General features: G+C 39.3%; 1 protein-coding gene across 15 annotated transcripts in view; it reads right to left on the bottom strand.

The window, feature by feature from the left end:
• The window catches only part of impact (impact RWD domain protein), a 69381-nt gene extending 52291 nt beyond the window's left edge, over window positions 1–17090 (bottom strand). Inside the window, exons 1-6 of one of the 15 annotated variants that reach the window (XM_017353118.2) lie at window positions 17056–17090; window positions 16836–16910; window positions 16633–16758; window positions 15489–15541; window positions 15182–15244; window positions 15025–15104 (exon numbers count right to left, since the gene is read on the bottom strand). In XM_017353118.2, the coding sequence (XP_017208607.1) occupies window positions 15025–15104; window positions 15182–15244; window positions 15489–15541; window positions 16633–16758; window positions 16836–16880 (367 nt within the window). In that variant the 5' untranslated portion in view covers window positions 16881–16910; window positions 17056–17090. 15 annotated transcript variants of the gene reach the window in all.
• Window positions 17091–17238: the final 148 nt, after the last annotated feature.

Raw genomic sequence — 17238 nt, 5'->3', positions numbered from 1 at the left:
AAACACTAGTCTAGAGCACCGTCTGCTGTTAAACACTAGCCTAGAGCACCATCTGCTGTTAGAAACTAGCCTAGAGCACCGTCTGCTGTTAAAAACTAGCCTAGAGCACCGTCTGCTGTTAAAAACGGAGTTTCAGCACCGTCTGCTGTTAAAAACTAGCCTAGAGCACCGTCTGCTGTTAAAACTAGCCTAGAGCACCGTCTGCTGTTAAAAACTAGCCTAGAGCACCGTCTGCTGTTAAAAACTAGCCTAGAGCACCGTCTTCTGTTAAACACTAGCCTAGAGCACCATCTGCTGTTGAAAACTAGCCTAGAGCACCATCTGCTGTTAAAAACTAGCCTAGAGCACCATCTACTGTTAAACACTAGCCTAGAGCACCGTCTGCTGTTAAAAACTAGCCTAGAGCGCCGTCTGCTGTTAAACACTAGCCTAGAGCGCCGCCTGCTGTTAAACACTAGCCTAGAGCACTGTCTGCTGTTAAACACTAGCCTAGAGCGCCACCTGCTGTTAAAAACTAGCCTAGAGCACCGCCTGCTGTTAAAAACTAGCCTAGAGCACCGTCTGCTGTTAAACACTAGCCTAGAACACCGTAATCTGTTAAACACTAGCCTAGAGCACCGTATACTGGTAAACACTAGCCTAGAGCACCGTCTGCTGTTAAATACTAGCCTAGAGCACCGTCTTCTGTTAAATACTAGCCTAGAGCACCGTCTGCTGTTAAACACTGGCCTAGAGCACCATCTGCTGTTAAACACTGGCCTCTCTCTCTCAGCAGAAGTTGCACAAAAATGTTTATAAAGTTTTAATATGGATATTTTTTATACAAAAACAGCATCGATTCTCTATTGAAAATGTGCTTTATTCACCCCTAGAGCTGTGAGACACTTTTTATTAAGCATATTGTGGGTTAATGGACGTGTTTTGAACCTTTGAAGAGAAACCTCTTTGCCATTGTATCACATTTAAAATAACCGAACGTAAATTAAAACTAGGACGCCTTGAGGGTGATTAAAAAGGTTGTTTTTGATTGAAATAACCCTTTAATACAACCACAATGTATTGAGACATGCACAAATAGATCAATTCACACACTCAACAAAGTTCAACTATAAAACAATCAACCATCTTCACGCAAACACAAGACAGGGCTCGTCAGAAAACACCTCTACAGACAGCCGAGGAGCACTTGGCTCTTTTCCCCACAATTTTAGTTCCTTAAAAAAACCGAGGCGAATCAATTTAGGAATTTAATTACAGCTTGTCAAAAAATTAAAACGGTTGCAAAGCTTTAACGACCTTTGACTGCTTTCCATTTCTGCCCCTCCCCCTCCTCACGGTGTCAGCCGTGAATATTCATGACCCGCGGAAATATCTAAAAAAAACAACCTTTTGATCTCTCCAAGGGGCCGTCACCGCACAACCTGCTGTAACTAGCATCTCATCTGCATAATTACTGTAAAAACAGAGCTGATGTTTGCCGAGTGCGAAGGGAGGCGGCACTTTTTGGTGACACCGTCGAGTATTAGGCCTGCAATCATTTAGCTGATGAGGGAAGACGCTAATTACCTTCCCTCTGAAGTTTGATATTAGATTAAGTAACTTCTTCCGAAGTGACGTCACCGAGCGTGCATTTAGGCCTGTTTGTTTACCAGAAACGTGTGGGGGGAACAAATTAGCATCGCTAATGTAATATTCGCGCTACAAAAAAGCAACGACTGCACACACGTCGAGCACATCACCGTGAAAACAATGGGGTTTCGGAAGCGCACGCCAAGACGCCAAAGACAAAACCGTCATTTGACAACAAAGGAAATCACGGCGGGACGAAGCAGATGTTCAAAACAGGTAATCAAGGGCTTGCTTTCTTCAAAACACTAATGAATCATGCAAAAGGCAGACTCTGGAAGTCGTGATCCCGAGATTGAGAGCTAAACGAATGCTGTAGTAAACAACGGCAGGCTGTTGTCGTCAATTGCTTCCAATTTGCTCGACAGAGTTTTTGCCAATCATTTTTTTTTTTTACATCCACATATTCCAGGGGTTACATCAGACGTCGATTTCTTGTTATCCTGCATAAAATCCCTTTCCAAGAGTAGTTTTAAAGCAGCCTTAAAGGATTAGCTCCCCCCCAAAAATGAAAATTGTGTTATGAATTATTCTCCCACATGTTGCGCCAAACCCCTGAGATCTGTTCATCCCCAGAACACAAATTTTGATGTGTTGGATAAAATCCAAGAGCTCTCTGAGGCAGTTTAACGTCTCCAAAAGCCACTTTGTCATTTATTATATAAGGAAAAACTACCTACTGCAGAAAACGACACTCTCCGTTTAGATATTTGACGTCAGTTTATCAAGAAGGTCGCTGGTCCGAGCCTCAGCTCAGTTGGTGTTTCTGTGTGGAGTTTGCATGTTCTCCCTGAGTTCACGTGGGTTTCCTCCGGGTGCTCCGGTTTCCCCCACAGTCCAAAGACATGCGGTACAGGTGAATTGGGTAGGCTAAATTGTCCTTAGTGTATGAGTGTGTGTGTGTGTGTGAATGTTTCCCAGAGATGGGTTGCAGCTGGAAGGGCATCCGCTGCGTAAAAACTTGCTGGATAAGTTGGCAGTACATTCCGCTGTGGCGACCCCGGATTAATAAAGGGACTAAGCCGACAAGAAAATGAATAAATAAATGAATGTTAAACATCATTTAGGAAATATTTAAAAAAGAAGAGAAAAATTCGAAGGGGGCTAATAATTCTGACTTTAACTGTATATTATTATTATTTATATTATGACATGTTTTGTGTCATCATTTTGGTGGTCAATACGGCATCAACGTGTGGACGTCAAATGGACCGTCAAGGTTTTGACATCAAACCGATTCGCATTTTCGTTGTGCTTTTTGACATCGATGTCAATTGAATGTCATTTTGACTTAATTAATAAACAATAAAATCTTAAAACAGTCGAACTGGCTGCCTCTGTAGTCCAAGCTTTAATCTCCAACAGCCGAAATCCACAAATATTATTTTGCAGCGACCAACCTCTCCATATCCCACTTTCACACTCTCAGCCATTAAACCGCCGGAGGTCACAGAGTTTCTCTACCCTGATGGTTTCTCGTGCGGAGGATCACCGTCTGCTCGGCACCTCAGATTGATTTTTGTCAGCAGGGATGTGTCTTGCAGACGCGGGTGTCCTGAGAGCATGTCAAGAGCCAATGATGTGCGCATCGGTTAATGATGGCTGAAGGTCAAATCAGAAGGTCTGTGTTTTTAGCGCTGTGATTACATCCTGATTACCGTCCTTCGAATTTGTCGGTGGAGTTAAGACGACACTTCCACCGAAGACGTATCGCTCCAACTTCATTATGTCTACCAACGTGTAATTTGGCTTCTATTAAAAGGCTGTAATGAAGCAAGATCTCAAACGTTCGCCAGCCCACACACTGGTAATTGAGTGTCCTCCTTTCTACATATTAACCACGTCTGCGTTTATGGCGCCTTTTTGCACCGCTCGCTGCAATGTGAGACTTTAAAACAATTAATGGCTAATGAACAAGACGGCCGCTCACGCGCTCCATTTCCATTTTTTTTTCCATTTTCCCCTCCATTCAGTCGGAGCTCCATTTCCCTCTCGAGCGCGCCATTCATGGAAGGCGCATTTGCATATTAAAACCATTGACATACATACATAATTTCAGGCGCAATTATCACATTCGGCGAAAGGCGTGGGAGAGCTGTCCTTCAGAAACAATAGCTTTTTTAGGCGTTTTTGGAAGTGGACTCTAGTCTGACTGGCTAGCGATAAGCCTGGAGTAAATTACATATTGCTTGCAGTAGTACGGAGCAACAAGTACCACTTAAAATGGATAACCAACTGATGTTATTAGTATAGTTTTTTTGCATCTACACACATCAACAATGAGTAATTCGTTTCTATTGTAGCACGTTTCTGGCGAACAGATCTACTGTATAGATCAAAGATGTAAATGTTGCAATTACAGGCCACCCAAAACATGCTAAATTAGCCAGGACAGCATGCAACCGGGCCAGTAGCAGCAGAAGTGAAAGGGTGCTCAGTGCTGCTCAGTGAGTGCGCTAAAGTGGATTCAATAATGTTCCCCCACAAAAACACGTAGCCTAATCTTGGTGAGTAAATGATTTTCAAATTATAACTAAATATTAATTAAACCATAAAATCATAATGTAAACAGAGTGTACAGGATAATGTTGGCATTAATCTTTTAAAATTCAGCTTCACCGTCGCCTTAATGCCAGATTGTGGAGTGGCGAAACAAATCGCGCAGAGCCTTTATCTTAATTTTGTTATTGCTAAATATCCGTCATAATTTATCATTTATTTTAAAGCAACTTGTAAGGAAAGGCTTATTTTTATTGGCGTGTTGGCCAATTTAAGGGTTAGTGTAAGTGCATGGGCCTATTTAAAGTGCTGAGATGTTAATGCTGTGTTCACACCAGACGCGGAACGCGTGGATAAATCGTGCGTAAATAGCCGCGTGAACATTTGAGTTTACTCGCTTCATTCGCGCGTCAAACCCCGCTTCATTCGCGTGTCAAATTCATATCAGAACAGACGCGGATTCGCGTGATGGGCAGGGCTTCTGTCTGTCCGAAGACTCTAGCTTCATAGCTAAATGGCTAACATGGATTTAATGAAGAAAATAACAGTGTTTATGTGCTTTATGAAGACTGAAAAACAGCATTGATACGTTTAGGGTCCTGTCTGAGTCCACTACATGCTTTCAGAGGTGCATCCAGCTCTGTGAGCTCATAAACTCCTCCAGAAACTGAACCTGGATGACGGAGGCTTTCAGCGGTGCTTCTGACTGAGCCAAGCCCAGTTTGATGAACTGTTGTCAGTGTCGGCTGGAGGATTTCCCTCGGAACACTGACAACAGGTTCTACGTCACAATCACGCCCCCACAAGAGCAAGCTTCTGATTGGTTAACGCCGCGTGAATGTACGCTGAAGTTCAGATTTTCGAAATCGAGAGATTCGCGCGAAACGCTCCTTAAGCGCGTCAAATGCGCAAAACGCTCAATTCGCCCCGCGCCATTCGCGCAATTTGCGTCATTCGCGCCGCATCGCACCGCAGGATGTCTATTCGCGCGTTTGCATTGACTTAACATGTAAATCACTCGCGCTTGACGCGCGTTCCGCGTCTGGTGTGAACGCAGCATTACGATGTAACATGGGACTTATTTTATTTCTTTGTTCCAACTTCCAATTGTCCTATAGACTATGTTTGTTATGAATAAATTACTATAATGACTCATATAAATTACTAAATACTCATAATAAATGACTCATCCGTGAAAAAAGGCAAAAGAGCTGTGTGCATGTGCACATTTGAATAATGTCGGGCTGCAAACGGGTTTGGGCTTTTAAAAAGCTGTCAATGAAAATGTATTCGAAAACAGCATGTACGCAAACTTCACAAGGCTAAAACCACAAAACAAACTCCAATCGAGATTTCTAAAAGTCTTCACAGTGGTCTTTAGTTTACTTTAGTATACTTTCTTTTGTTGCTACAGTACACTGTGGTGTTTTGTAGTTTACTACTAAAGTTGTAGTAAACTACAGTATTAGGCCATTTGTTTATATTTCTATAGTTGCTGGGTCACCATAGCAACTGTAGAATCACCAAAACAGATTTATTCAAGTATTTTACTACAGTATGCTTCAAAAACACTATCGTATGTACTATAAATTACTTAAGCATATTTTCACTTAGGAAAATAAAACAAGCAGAAATGATTAACAGAGCGGCCCTGGCTCATTTTAGACTCAGTCAGAAATAAAATGGCACAGCCTGCACTTTTTCTTTTCCACTTTTTTTTCACACACACCGGAGGACTGTCACCAGAGACAAGTGTGAGTCCTCAGGACATCTTGTGATTTCTATCGAGTAATGTCGACCTGTAATGGGAATGACGGCATTATAAATAAACGCTGTTACTAGCGAAACTACCTTTTTGTCAGTGAGGAGCAATTAAATAAATTACTGTTATTTGATTAATATATATTTTGCAATTGAGCTCCCTGACATGGTTTTCATCCGACTCTGTCAGCCTGCTATGGAGTGTGAGTGGGGCACACAACTGATACTGATTGGTGTGGGTGGGTGGATGTGTAGGGGTAGGACAACCACATAACTGATAATGATTGGTGTGTGTGTGTGTGTATTGTTGGAACAACCACAAAACTGATGATGATTGGCATGTTTGTAGGGCTGGGACAAACACTTAACTGATAATGATTGGTGTGAGTGTTTAGGGGTGAGACAATCACATAACTGATGATGACTGGCATGTGTGTAGGGGTGGGACAACAACATAACTGATGGTGGTTGGGGTTTGTGTGTAGGGGTGGGACATCAACACAACTAATGATGATGATTAGGGTTCGTGTTTAGGGGTGGGACAACAACATAACTGATGATGATGATGATTAGGGTTTGTGGGTGGGTGTGGGACAACAACATAACTGATGATGATTAGGGCTTGTGTGTAGGGGTGGGACATCAACATGATGATGATGATGATTAGAGTTTGTGTGTAGGGGTGGGACAACAACCTAACTGATGATGATGAATAGGGTTTGTGTGTAGGTGTTGGACAACTACATAACTGATGATGATGATGATGATGATGATGATTAGGGTTTGTGTGTAGGGGTGGGACAACAACATAAATGATGATGATGATTAGGGTTTGTGTGTAGGTGTGGGACAACAACAGAAATGATGATGATGATTAGGGTTTGTGTAGGTGTGGGACAACAACATAACTGATGATGATGCTTAGGGTTTGTGTAGGTGTGGGACAACAACATAACTGATGATGATGCTTAGGGTTTGAGTGTAGGGGTGGGACAACAACATAACTGATGGTGATTGAGGTTTGTTTGTAGGAGTAGAACAACAACATAACATGATGATGATTAAGGTTTGTGTGTAGGTGTGGGACAACAACATAACTGATGATGATGATTAAGGTTTGTGTGTAGGGACAGGACAACAACATAACTAATGAGAATTGGCATTTGTGTGTCAAGGCGGGACAACCACATAACTGATAATGATTGGCGTGTGTGGGTGTGCAGGGGTGGGACAACCATATAACTGATGATGACTGACAAGTCAGGACCTCGATTTAATATCTCATCTGAAAGGCAACGCTCACTGAGCAGTATAGAGTCTCCATCACTACAATGGGACGTTAGGAGCCCCCTGCTTTCCCATGTGGTCTCCCATTCAGTGACCGGGCGCAGCCCTGCTTAGCTTCAGTGTTGACCATGTGAGAGTTGCAGAGAGCTAGCTGCCGGCTTTCCCCCTCTGATGACACGTACAGCGGGAGAATGTCAAAGCGTTTCTGCAGACTGTTTTTGTCAAGTCTGATTATAAAAAATAAACCTCATATTTAAGTGATTTGTGCATAATAGGTCCCCTTTTAGTAACATGTCCAACACTGCTAGCGACACCAGAAAAATGCACTTTTATGCAACTGATAGACACGTCCAAAATTCAGATGGAAAAAAAAAACAGCCGTCCTGTTGGCACAAGCTAACAAAGCAAGTCGAAGCCATTGTCCCCCTTTAAGAAGGTTTCAAAATCAGATTTTCACCACCTCCAGAGGAGCGCTGAGAGAACTGGCTGAGTGTCAAAACCCATCAGGGTCAATTCTGGACTCCACCGCTGACCCCACTGGGCCTTTTAGAGAAAGATTAACAGGTTCTGTCAAGGCAGCGCGAGTCTTTTCATCGATTACGGTTAGATCTCCCCAACGCCGAGGTCTGCAACAGCAAGAAAAGAAGTAGCACGCTTTAAAAAAAAAAACATCTAGCTCCAGCGCGGCAGGCAGCTCTGTTCATTCCATCCAAACAATTCGTCTTTATCAAGATGCCGAGATCAAAGGCATGGATCCAATATCCGGCGTGCAATAATTTTAGCAAACATTATGTTCAAAGGCAGGGGAGATTTGAGGTGGACAATCAGGAGGAAGGTCTGGGCCACGCTTGAGAAAAGCATTCGCAAGAATTTCAATATGGCCATAAAATAAATAAAGAAATGAAAGTGCAGAAACTGGCCATCCAGAGAGGCTTGTGTGCAGCGACTCGGGGGATGTTATTACGCAGGTCTCCTGTCAGGTGCACAGGTCTCGCCTGCTACCTTCAGAGTTATTTTTATCCTGACTTTATTCAACACGCTGAAGCCTACTTCACATCTTCCACCTTCGGGATTACTATAACAAATCATATATGCAAAATTGTATATGCACAACTCTGAGACTTTTACTGCTTTTTTCAGCGTATATTAAAGACCTATCTGTTTAGTAAATTATGTTTAGTTTAGATAATCTGGCTGTTTAGATTATGCGGAGTCGCTGATTGGATCCAAGACCAGAGACGAGATGATCTCAAGGTTTCCATATCCGGGACCAGGCCGTATCCTGAGCTGCTGCTGCGCTGATAGTCATGGGGAGTGGAGAACATGAGTCAGATTCCAGCGACGCTTCAGGGACAGACGAGTCTTCGCTGAGGCCATCTTCCAGCCTCCACCGCGGTGACTGCAGCTCTGCACAAGACTTTTGGCCAGCAGAGAAATTAAAATGGTCGTGCCCAACTGAGTCTGGTTCCCTCAAGGTTTTTTTACTTCACTCTCCTATCAGGTGAAGTTTTTTTTTTTCCCTCTCCACTGTCGCCACTGGCTCGCATGGTTCAGGATTGGTAGAGCTATGCATCAATGAATTTGCTCTTCGGTGTTTGAACTCTCAGTAATGATTTTAAATCACACTGAACTGAGCTAAACTGAACTGAACTTAAACACTAAAACCTGAACTACCCTGATCCAGTTACTATGACCATTTATGTGAAGCTGCTTTGACACAATCCACATTGTAAAAGCGCTATACAAATAGAGCTGAATTGAATTGAATTCCTTTTCGTCGAGGGGAAAGTTACTCTTATGAGTAATATAATCATCTTGAGTCCGTTTTTTTTTTTTAATGTAAACAAACGGTTTTCTGCTTGTACGTATTTAAAATGAGTTAAAACAACACAATTCTTACTTTTTTTGTGGGGACAACTTGATTTATTTGTGTTGTCACAGTGGCTCAGTGGTTAGCACTGTCGCCTTACAGCAAGAAGGTCGCTGGTTTGAGTCCCAGCTGGGTCAGTTGGCATTTCTGTGTGGAGCTTACATGTTCTCCCTGTGTTGGAATGGGTTTCCTCTGGTTGCTCCGGTTTCCCCCACAGTTCAAACTAAGTTGGCCGTAATGTATGAGTGTGTGTGAATGAGTGTGTATGGGTGTTTCCAGTAGTAGGTTGAAGCTGGAAGGGCATCTGCAGTATAAAACATATGCTGGAATAGTTGGTGGTTCATTCGGCTGTGGCGAACCCTGATGTATAAAGGGGCTAGGCTGAAGGAAAACGAGTGAATGAAAACCCTGAAATTGAAATGATTGGCTTCTCTGATGATGTCAGTTTGACAGTTTTGTGATTGGCTGTGACACCCTTAACCCCGCCCCTCCAACTATCAACTCTGACATGAATGAAATACCTACTTTATTTTGATCCAATCAGATTGCAGTAGAAAACAAACAAACCACACCCTCTTTTTTTCTCATATAATATACCGTTTCTCTCAGAAACGCAACACAATATGCAAGTAAAAACAGCCACAACTTCTGGTTCAAGTTGACATTCATTCATTCATTCACTCATTTTCCTTTGGCTCAGTCTCTTATTTATCAAGGGTTGCCACAGTGGAATGAACCGTCAACTATTCCAGCATATGTTTTATGCAGCGTATTCCCTTCCAGCTGCAAGCAACTGGGAAACACACACACACATAGTATACAACAAATTTAGTTCATTGATTCTCCTATAGCGCATGTGTTTGGATTGTGGGGGAAACCGGAGGAAACCCACGCGGACACAGGGAGAACACGCAAACTCCACACTGAAATGCCAAAGAGTCCAGTCAGGACTTGAACCAGCGACCTTCTTGCTGTGAGGCAACAGTGCTAACCCCTGAGCCACCGTACCGCCCTTCAAGTTGACTTTAATATTCTAAAATGATCTAAACCCGACTTTCTTCTGGAAAAAAAGGAAATACCCTAAAACTTTGTGGAAATCAATCAACTCTGAGAGTTTATCGTATAAATGAATTCAGTGTTTTCAATTTACATCATTGCGTGACGCAAGATAACGCTGACTGTTTGGAGTCTGCTTCTGATAAAGGCATCCAGGGAATCATGAATGAATGCCCAATCCTGGATGACCTTCGCAGAACACCAAGGAAGATTTTTGCTAAAACATTTGGGAACCGATAACTTTGATTTTTGGGATTTTTCCATTTGCAAGCTGTTTTATTGCTTATATGAATGGAATACAGAGAGAACTCTGGATATTTGGGATGAAGTTATTGTTTAAACTTGATTTCCTCATGATTAGCGTGTAATCTAAAACAGCCTTAATTTCACAAATGTCTTTTGATTTATTTGGTTTACACTACCTGACTAAAGTCTTGTTGCTTATCCAAGTTTTAGCAACAACAAATAATAACTTAACTTCTAGTTGATCATTTGGTATCAGAAGTGGCTGATATGAAAGGCAAAGGCCTCTAGATTACGCTTATTTAAGAACAATAAAATCTGATCATGCCTTGATTAGTAATGATTTCATTAGGACAGTAAGGTCTGACTTTGCTTAGATGAAAGTCTCATCACTGAACAGAAATAATGTCCAGTATAGAATATAAAGTCCTGCTGCAGTGGAGACAGAATGAATATCGTGTCTGACTCCATCATGAGCTTGGAGGACTGCATCCACACATCTCAAATCACTGATTAATAAAGTCATCTGGAATGCCGAAGAAAGCATTCCTGCAGGACTCCCAGAGCTCATTAAGATCCTTTGGATTCATCTTTAATGCCTCTTACTTCATGCTTAATAATGTTCATTTCTGGTGACTGGGCTGGCCAATCCTGGAGCACTGCTGGCCAATCAGGATCTTTGATGTGGAGGCTGAAGTATGAGGAGCGCTATCCTGCTGGAGAATTGTCCCTCTCCTGTGGTTTGTGCGGCACAAATGTCTTGATACCTCAGGCTGTTTATGTTGCAGATCTCTCGCAAGCCCCCATACTGAATGTAAGCCCAAACCATGATTTTTCCTTCACCAAACTTGACTGATTTCTAAGAGAATCTTGGCTCCATGCTGGTTCCAGTAGCTTTTCTGCAGTATTTGTGATGATTGGGATGCAGATCAACAGATGATTCATCTGAGACATCCAGCTTCTGACACTTTTCCAAATGATCAACGTCATTATTTGTTGCTCTTACAACGGGGATCGTATGTTTGGTTTGCTACAAGTTGAAATACAAATATAAGAAGTTAAAAACAGAGACGGAGAGATCGGCTGAAGTCTTTTTTTCCAGCAGGCGTCTGCCCATTAAAGCACATACTGGGATATATCTCTGCTTTTTAGATTTTGCACCAAACACTCTTTCGCTAGGCTAATTGCCCTCGGCGTTAAAGCCCAACTAGTGGGTTTTATGTTGTGCTTCCTAGTTTTTTTTTTTCTGTTTTTGACCGGGAAGCCTCATTTGTGCATGAAGTAAACTCTGGGAAAGAGGCAGAATTAGAGTCGAGATGGGAACCACGCTGTCGTTTATACCCTCCGGCTTTACAAGAACACAGCGTTACAGCGGCAGATGGAAATTACGCACGGCCAATTCTGTACGCCGGAGAAAAAAAAAAAAAAAGCAAGATGTGACAACAACACACACAAAAAAACCTGGCTCACACTGGAGAAATCAAGCAAAATGTTCAGCTCCAGAAGCTTTGAAGAGAATAGGAGAGCATACGGTGTTCTCTAGCTAAAATGCTGTCGGAAAAATCGGGTGCACGGGCCCTGCCGGCAATCAGGTACATGGCCTGTCATTAACCTAGAAGTAATAGATCCTTCGGCTCTCTTTTGATTGTTCGAGAAGCTGCTAGGTGGAGAGAAAAGCGTCTCAGTGACTCGCAAGTTTTACAAAAACTAGACTTAATGATGGCTTTAATGGTGGCAGAGTCAAGAGATTCTGGAATCACAGCTAGTGTGCGTTGAATTTTGATTGGTTTTTTTTGTAATTAGCTTTAAAACAAGATGTACATGATGCTTTATTGTACGCCAAGTACATATACACATTTCTGATACCAAATGATCAACTAGAAGTCAAGTTATTATTTGTTGTTTCTAAAACTTGGATAAGCAACAAACTTTAGTCAGGTAGTGTCTATTCTGAAAATAAAACAAAACAAAAAACATTGGATCAATCTAATAGTTGATAATTCGCCTAACAATTGTAATAATCAGAGCTAATTTACTCACTCTCCAGTGCAAATACAGGTGAAGTCAGAATTATTAGCCCTCCTGCATATTTATTTCCCCAATTTCTGTTTAACAGAGAGATTTATTCAACACATTTTTAAACATATTAGTTTTAATGACTCATTTCTGGGGCCAGACAGAATCTGCGGACATTTCTGCGCAGAATTTTGTATAAAATCTGTGAATTTATGCAGAATGATATTGGGAGTAAAATAACTAAAAACTTATTATATGAAATAAAAAGTAATATCTTTTTAATTTTAATGTTTACAAAGCAAATCCAATTAGATACACTTATTTGGTAAACAAAGCAAGTCTCTCGTATAATATATCTTCTAAAAAACAGAAAATATTACTTTACAAAGTACATTGCAAATAAATTATAAGAACATTTTCATATTAGTCAATAATATTGCTGAAATTAATTTAAAAACTAAATAAATGTAAGTTTAAACACATTTACACAAGAAAATAAATATGTATACTATAATGATGTAAATATATACTCAATGATGACTAATTGGTCTTCATGCGTGCATTAAAATGCTGATTGGCTCAGATAGAACCTTATAGAGCCAAGCTAAAGTGCGACTTTGTAGATAAAACCTTTTTGTTTTTTAAATAAAAAGTCTTTAAATGTAAAACAACTTATAAAAAAACATCACATAATGTAAATAAGTTGTCATTTAATAAGAATATGTGAATAACTCAATTTTGACAAAAATGTCAGATAGAACCTTATAATTCTAAGGTGATGTTATATGTACTGATGTACTGTATATCATATGTTTTAAAAATGTGGGTAATACATTATAGATTCATTTTATTTGTACTAATCTTATTTTTAATTCAAATATAGGGGTGCGGCCAGGCAGGGGGGTTACAAGACATTGTGCACAGGGGCCTCTGATATCTTAATCCGGGCCTGATTAGTACCAGTTTGTTTTAACTTTTCACATTATAAGAATTGTTTTCCTCCATTGACATTTAATGTATTCCTGCATATTATCAGCAGAGATGAAGACCGACATATAAATGTGTTGAGCTCATTTCATCTTCACGTCAGTTGTGAATAAATCCAACACTTCAAGTTCGTTCACTAACAGAAACAAACTCATTTCTATTTCTCACCCTGACATGCAGCTCTTTGCACAGGCCTTAGATATGCTTCATGATAAAGAGTGATTTCCAGCGTTATTGCGACACATTTCAGCGCTGATGAATGATGTGATGATTGTTTACTGCCCCCTGCTGTACAGATTTCTCCAACTCTAATATATTCGCTTCCTCATTCATGGGAAAACAGGCCTTATTACTAAAAGAAAATGCACCGATGAGATCAAATAAATGTATGCAAATTTGTGCCAAATTTTGTATTAATTAATGCAAAAGCTTTAAAATATTTATAATTTGTATTTTATTATTATTATTATTATTATTATTATTATCATTATTAATATTGTTATTATTATGTTATATTATATAACAATAATAATAATAAATATAAATAAATATATATAAACAGGTTTTTGCATGAATTAATACAACATTTTGCACACATTTGCATATATTTAATTGATCTCATATAATAGTAATAATAATAATAATAATAAATACAAATAAACAATAAATATCAAAACTTTTTGGAGAAATTAATACAAATAATAATAAATAAATTAAATTAATAATAATGATAATAATTGTAATCATAATAATCAGAATAAATGCAAATAAATAATAAATAACAACATTTGATACATTTTTAAAGTTTTTGCAAAAATTTATACAAATTTGAGCACAAATTTGCATTCATTTGATTTAATTTCATATATAATTATAATGATTTAAAAATTTTTGCATACATAAATACAAAATTGGGCATACATTATATAGTTAGCTAGTTAGTTAGTTAAAGTTAGCTAGTTAGAATATTAGTTAGCTAGACGGTTAGATGGTTAGCTAGTTAGATACATAGCTAGTTAGTTAGTTAGTTAGTTAGTTAAATAGTTAGTTAGGTAGAAAGCTAGTTAGATAGCTAGTTAGTTAAATAGTTAGTTAGGTAGCTAGTTAGTTAGCTACATCCAAAACATATTTAGATTATCTAGATATAGATAGATAGATAGATAGATAGATAGATAGATAGATAGATAGATAGATAGATAGATAGATAGATAGATAGATAGATAGATAGATAGATAGATAGATAGATAGAGCTAGCTAGTTAGATAGGTAGCTAGCTAGTTACATAGTTAGCTAGAAGAATGTTTAGTTAGTTAGTTAGTTAGCTAGCTAGTTAGATAGTTAAATAGCATGCTAGCTAACTAGATAGTTAAATAGTCATTAGTTAGTGGTTAGATAGTTAAATAGTTACTTAGCTAGCTGGTAAGATAGTTTAGTTCACTAAGATAGTGGTTAGTTAGCTGGCTAGTTATATAGTTCGTTAGCTAGTTGGTTGGTTAGTTAGTTAGCTAGCTAGCTAGCTGGTTAGTTAGTTGGATAGCTAGTTAGTTCCTACAGGCACACCAACAGTTGAATGTCTTCCTTAGCTGACCCATTATTTGTGTGGGATGAAGCAACGTTTACTCATTAGTTAGTGAATACTTGATAACCCCTTGCTTGTTCCTGACCATATGTTTTGTTACCTGAATGTTGTGATTTTTCTGTAAGAAATTCTCTGATTTTCTCCACCCACAGGTACAGAATACTCTCTCCTGCATTCTCCCTGCACAGACAAAAATAAACATATATTTGCAGATTTCAAAACACACCTATGATGTAGAGTAGATCTGATTCTCTTACACATAAATCTCCTCTAAACTGTTGGACAGAGTCATGCGGTCTTGTCCTCTGAGCCAGGCAGCGCTGTCAAAATATGTGAAAAAGAATTTTAACTGTTCATATGTGTATATATATATATATATATATATATATATATATATATATATATATATATATATATATATATATATATATATATATGTATATATGTATGTATGTGTATGTATGTGTATATATATATATATATATATATATATATATATATATATATATATATATATATACATAAATCAGATTAATATTTGGTTCATTGAAAAAAACAGTATACTTTATCTGATATATCGGCGGCGCTGAGCTTGGGTAGTCTGGAGGAAGGATGATCTTAAAACAAAAAAAAATTCATATTCATGAGCTCATTTGAATATAAATATAATCAGGGTTGGTAAACTTTATTTGATTTCAGTTACATTATAATTGGGTGATATTCAAATTACAGATTCATTCATTCATTCATTCATTTTCTTTTCGGCTTAGTCCCTTTATCAATCTGGGGTCACCACAGCGGAATGAACCGCCAACTTATCTAGCATATGTTTTACGCAGCGAATGCCCTTTCAGCAGCAACACATCATTGGGAACCTGTACCACATGTGTTTGGACTTGTGGGGGAAACCGAAGCACCTGGAGGAAACCCACGCCATCATGGGATTCAAACTCCACACAGAGATGCCAACAGACTCAGCCGAGACTCAAACCAGCAACCTTCTTGCTGTGAGGCGAATGTGCGACCCACTGCACCACTGCGTTGCCCATTACAGATACATCTGAAGGTACTTTAGATTATAAAGTGATTTTTATTTTATTTCAGTTAGATGTTATTACACATTGAATATTCATAAGCTTATTTGAATATGAATGTTGTCAATGTTGCAAATCCAGCTAAAACCAGCTTGACCAGCCAAGCTGGAAGTCCAGCCAAAACCAGCTATATCCAGCTTGAACCAGGCTGGTCAAGCTGGTTTTAGCTGGATTTGGCTGGTCATTTTCCAGCCTGACCAGCTAAGACCAGGCTGGAAATGGCTAGAAACCAGCCTGGAAATGGCCAAAACCCCTCTAAAACCAGGCTGGTCAACCAGCTAAAACTAGCCTAGGCTGGTTTAAGCTGGATTTTTCAGCAGGGTTAACATAGAAGTTCTAGTAAAGTCTAGTTAGATTTCATTTTAGGATTACAAGGGCAAACATTTTATTTGTTACTTAATGACACACACACAGATGAATTGTTCACCACAAAGCTAGCAATTTGAGCTAACAAAATCAACACGGTTAGCTTTGATTTAATTTGTACTTTAACATACAGCAATAGAACTCTACAGGTAGCTACTTCCAGCTCACGCAGATGTACCTTACTTAACTCGAGTAACGTATCGAAATACGTTACAGATTACTTTTGAAAGAATCTACTCGTCTCGTACCTGTAAACAGACCGTCCATTTGGGCTGCTGTGTCTCCGATATTCTGATGCAGAAAACTCGCGCGGCTTCATCAATCACACACCATTCCTCACCATAGATTGAAGAAAGCGCTTCAATCTCCTCTATCTGCCTCAGAAAAACAGCCCATCAGCCGTGAGCTCGCTATTATTATGATTAATATGATCATTATGACCGTCTCTCACCTGAGACTGCAGATTATTATCGTCATGATCCTCTAATTTGTCCATTTAATTCAACACATCACTGCTGAAAAGTTCCTGTGGGAACGAAGTTCAGTGTTAAAAGTCTTTCTGACCCACATCTGATGCAGTTTGTATGTTAATATGATGTAACGATCTATTGAGAAAGTGAGTAGTACATGTATACATTAAAGTGACAGCTGTAACGCACATGCGATCTTACAGAGGGAAAGTCTTGTAAAAATAAACAAACAAAATAAAAGTCTCTTATATCGCTTCCGGTTTACAGCGGTCTCACAAGTTATTAATATTATATATTCTATATATGTACTCTTTTTATTGTATTAATACTACGACATTTCAGAATACATTTATAGTAGCTGAAAATGAAGTTGATTGAATGGCG

The sequence above is a fragment of the Danio rerio genome, chromosome 22 (genome assembly GCF_049306965.1).
Source record: "Danio rerio strain Tuebingen ecotype United States chromosome 22, GRCz12tu, whole genome shotgun sequence".
Lineage (NCBI taxonomy): Eukaryota > Metazoa > Chordata > Actinopteri > Cypriniformes > Danionidae > Danio > Danio rerio.
This window is presented reverse-complemented; position numbering and strand designations above follow the sequence as displayed.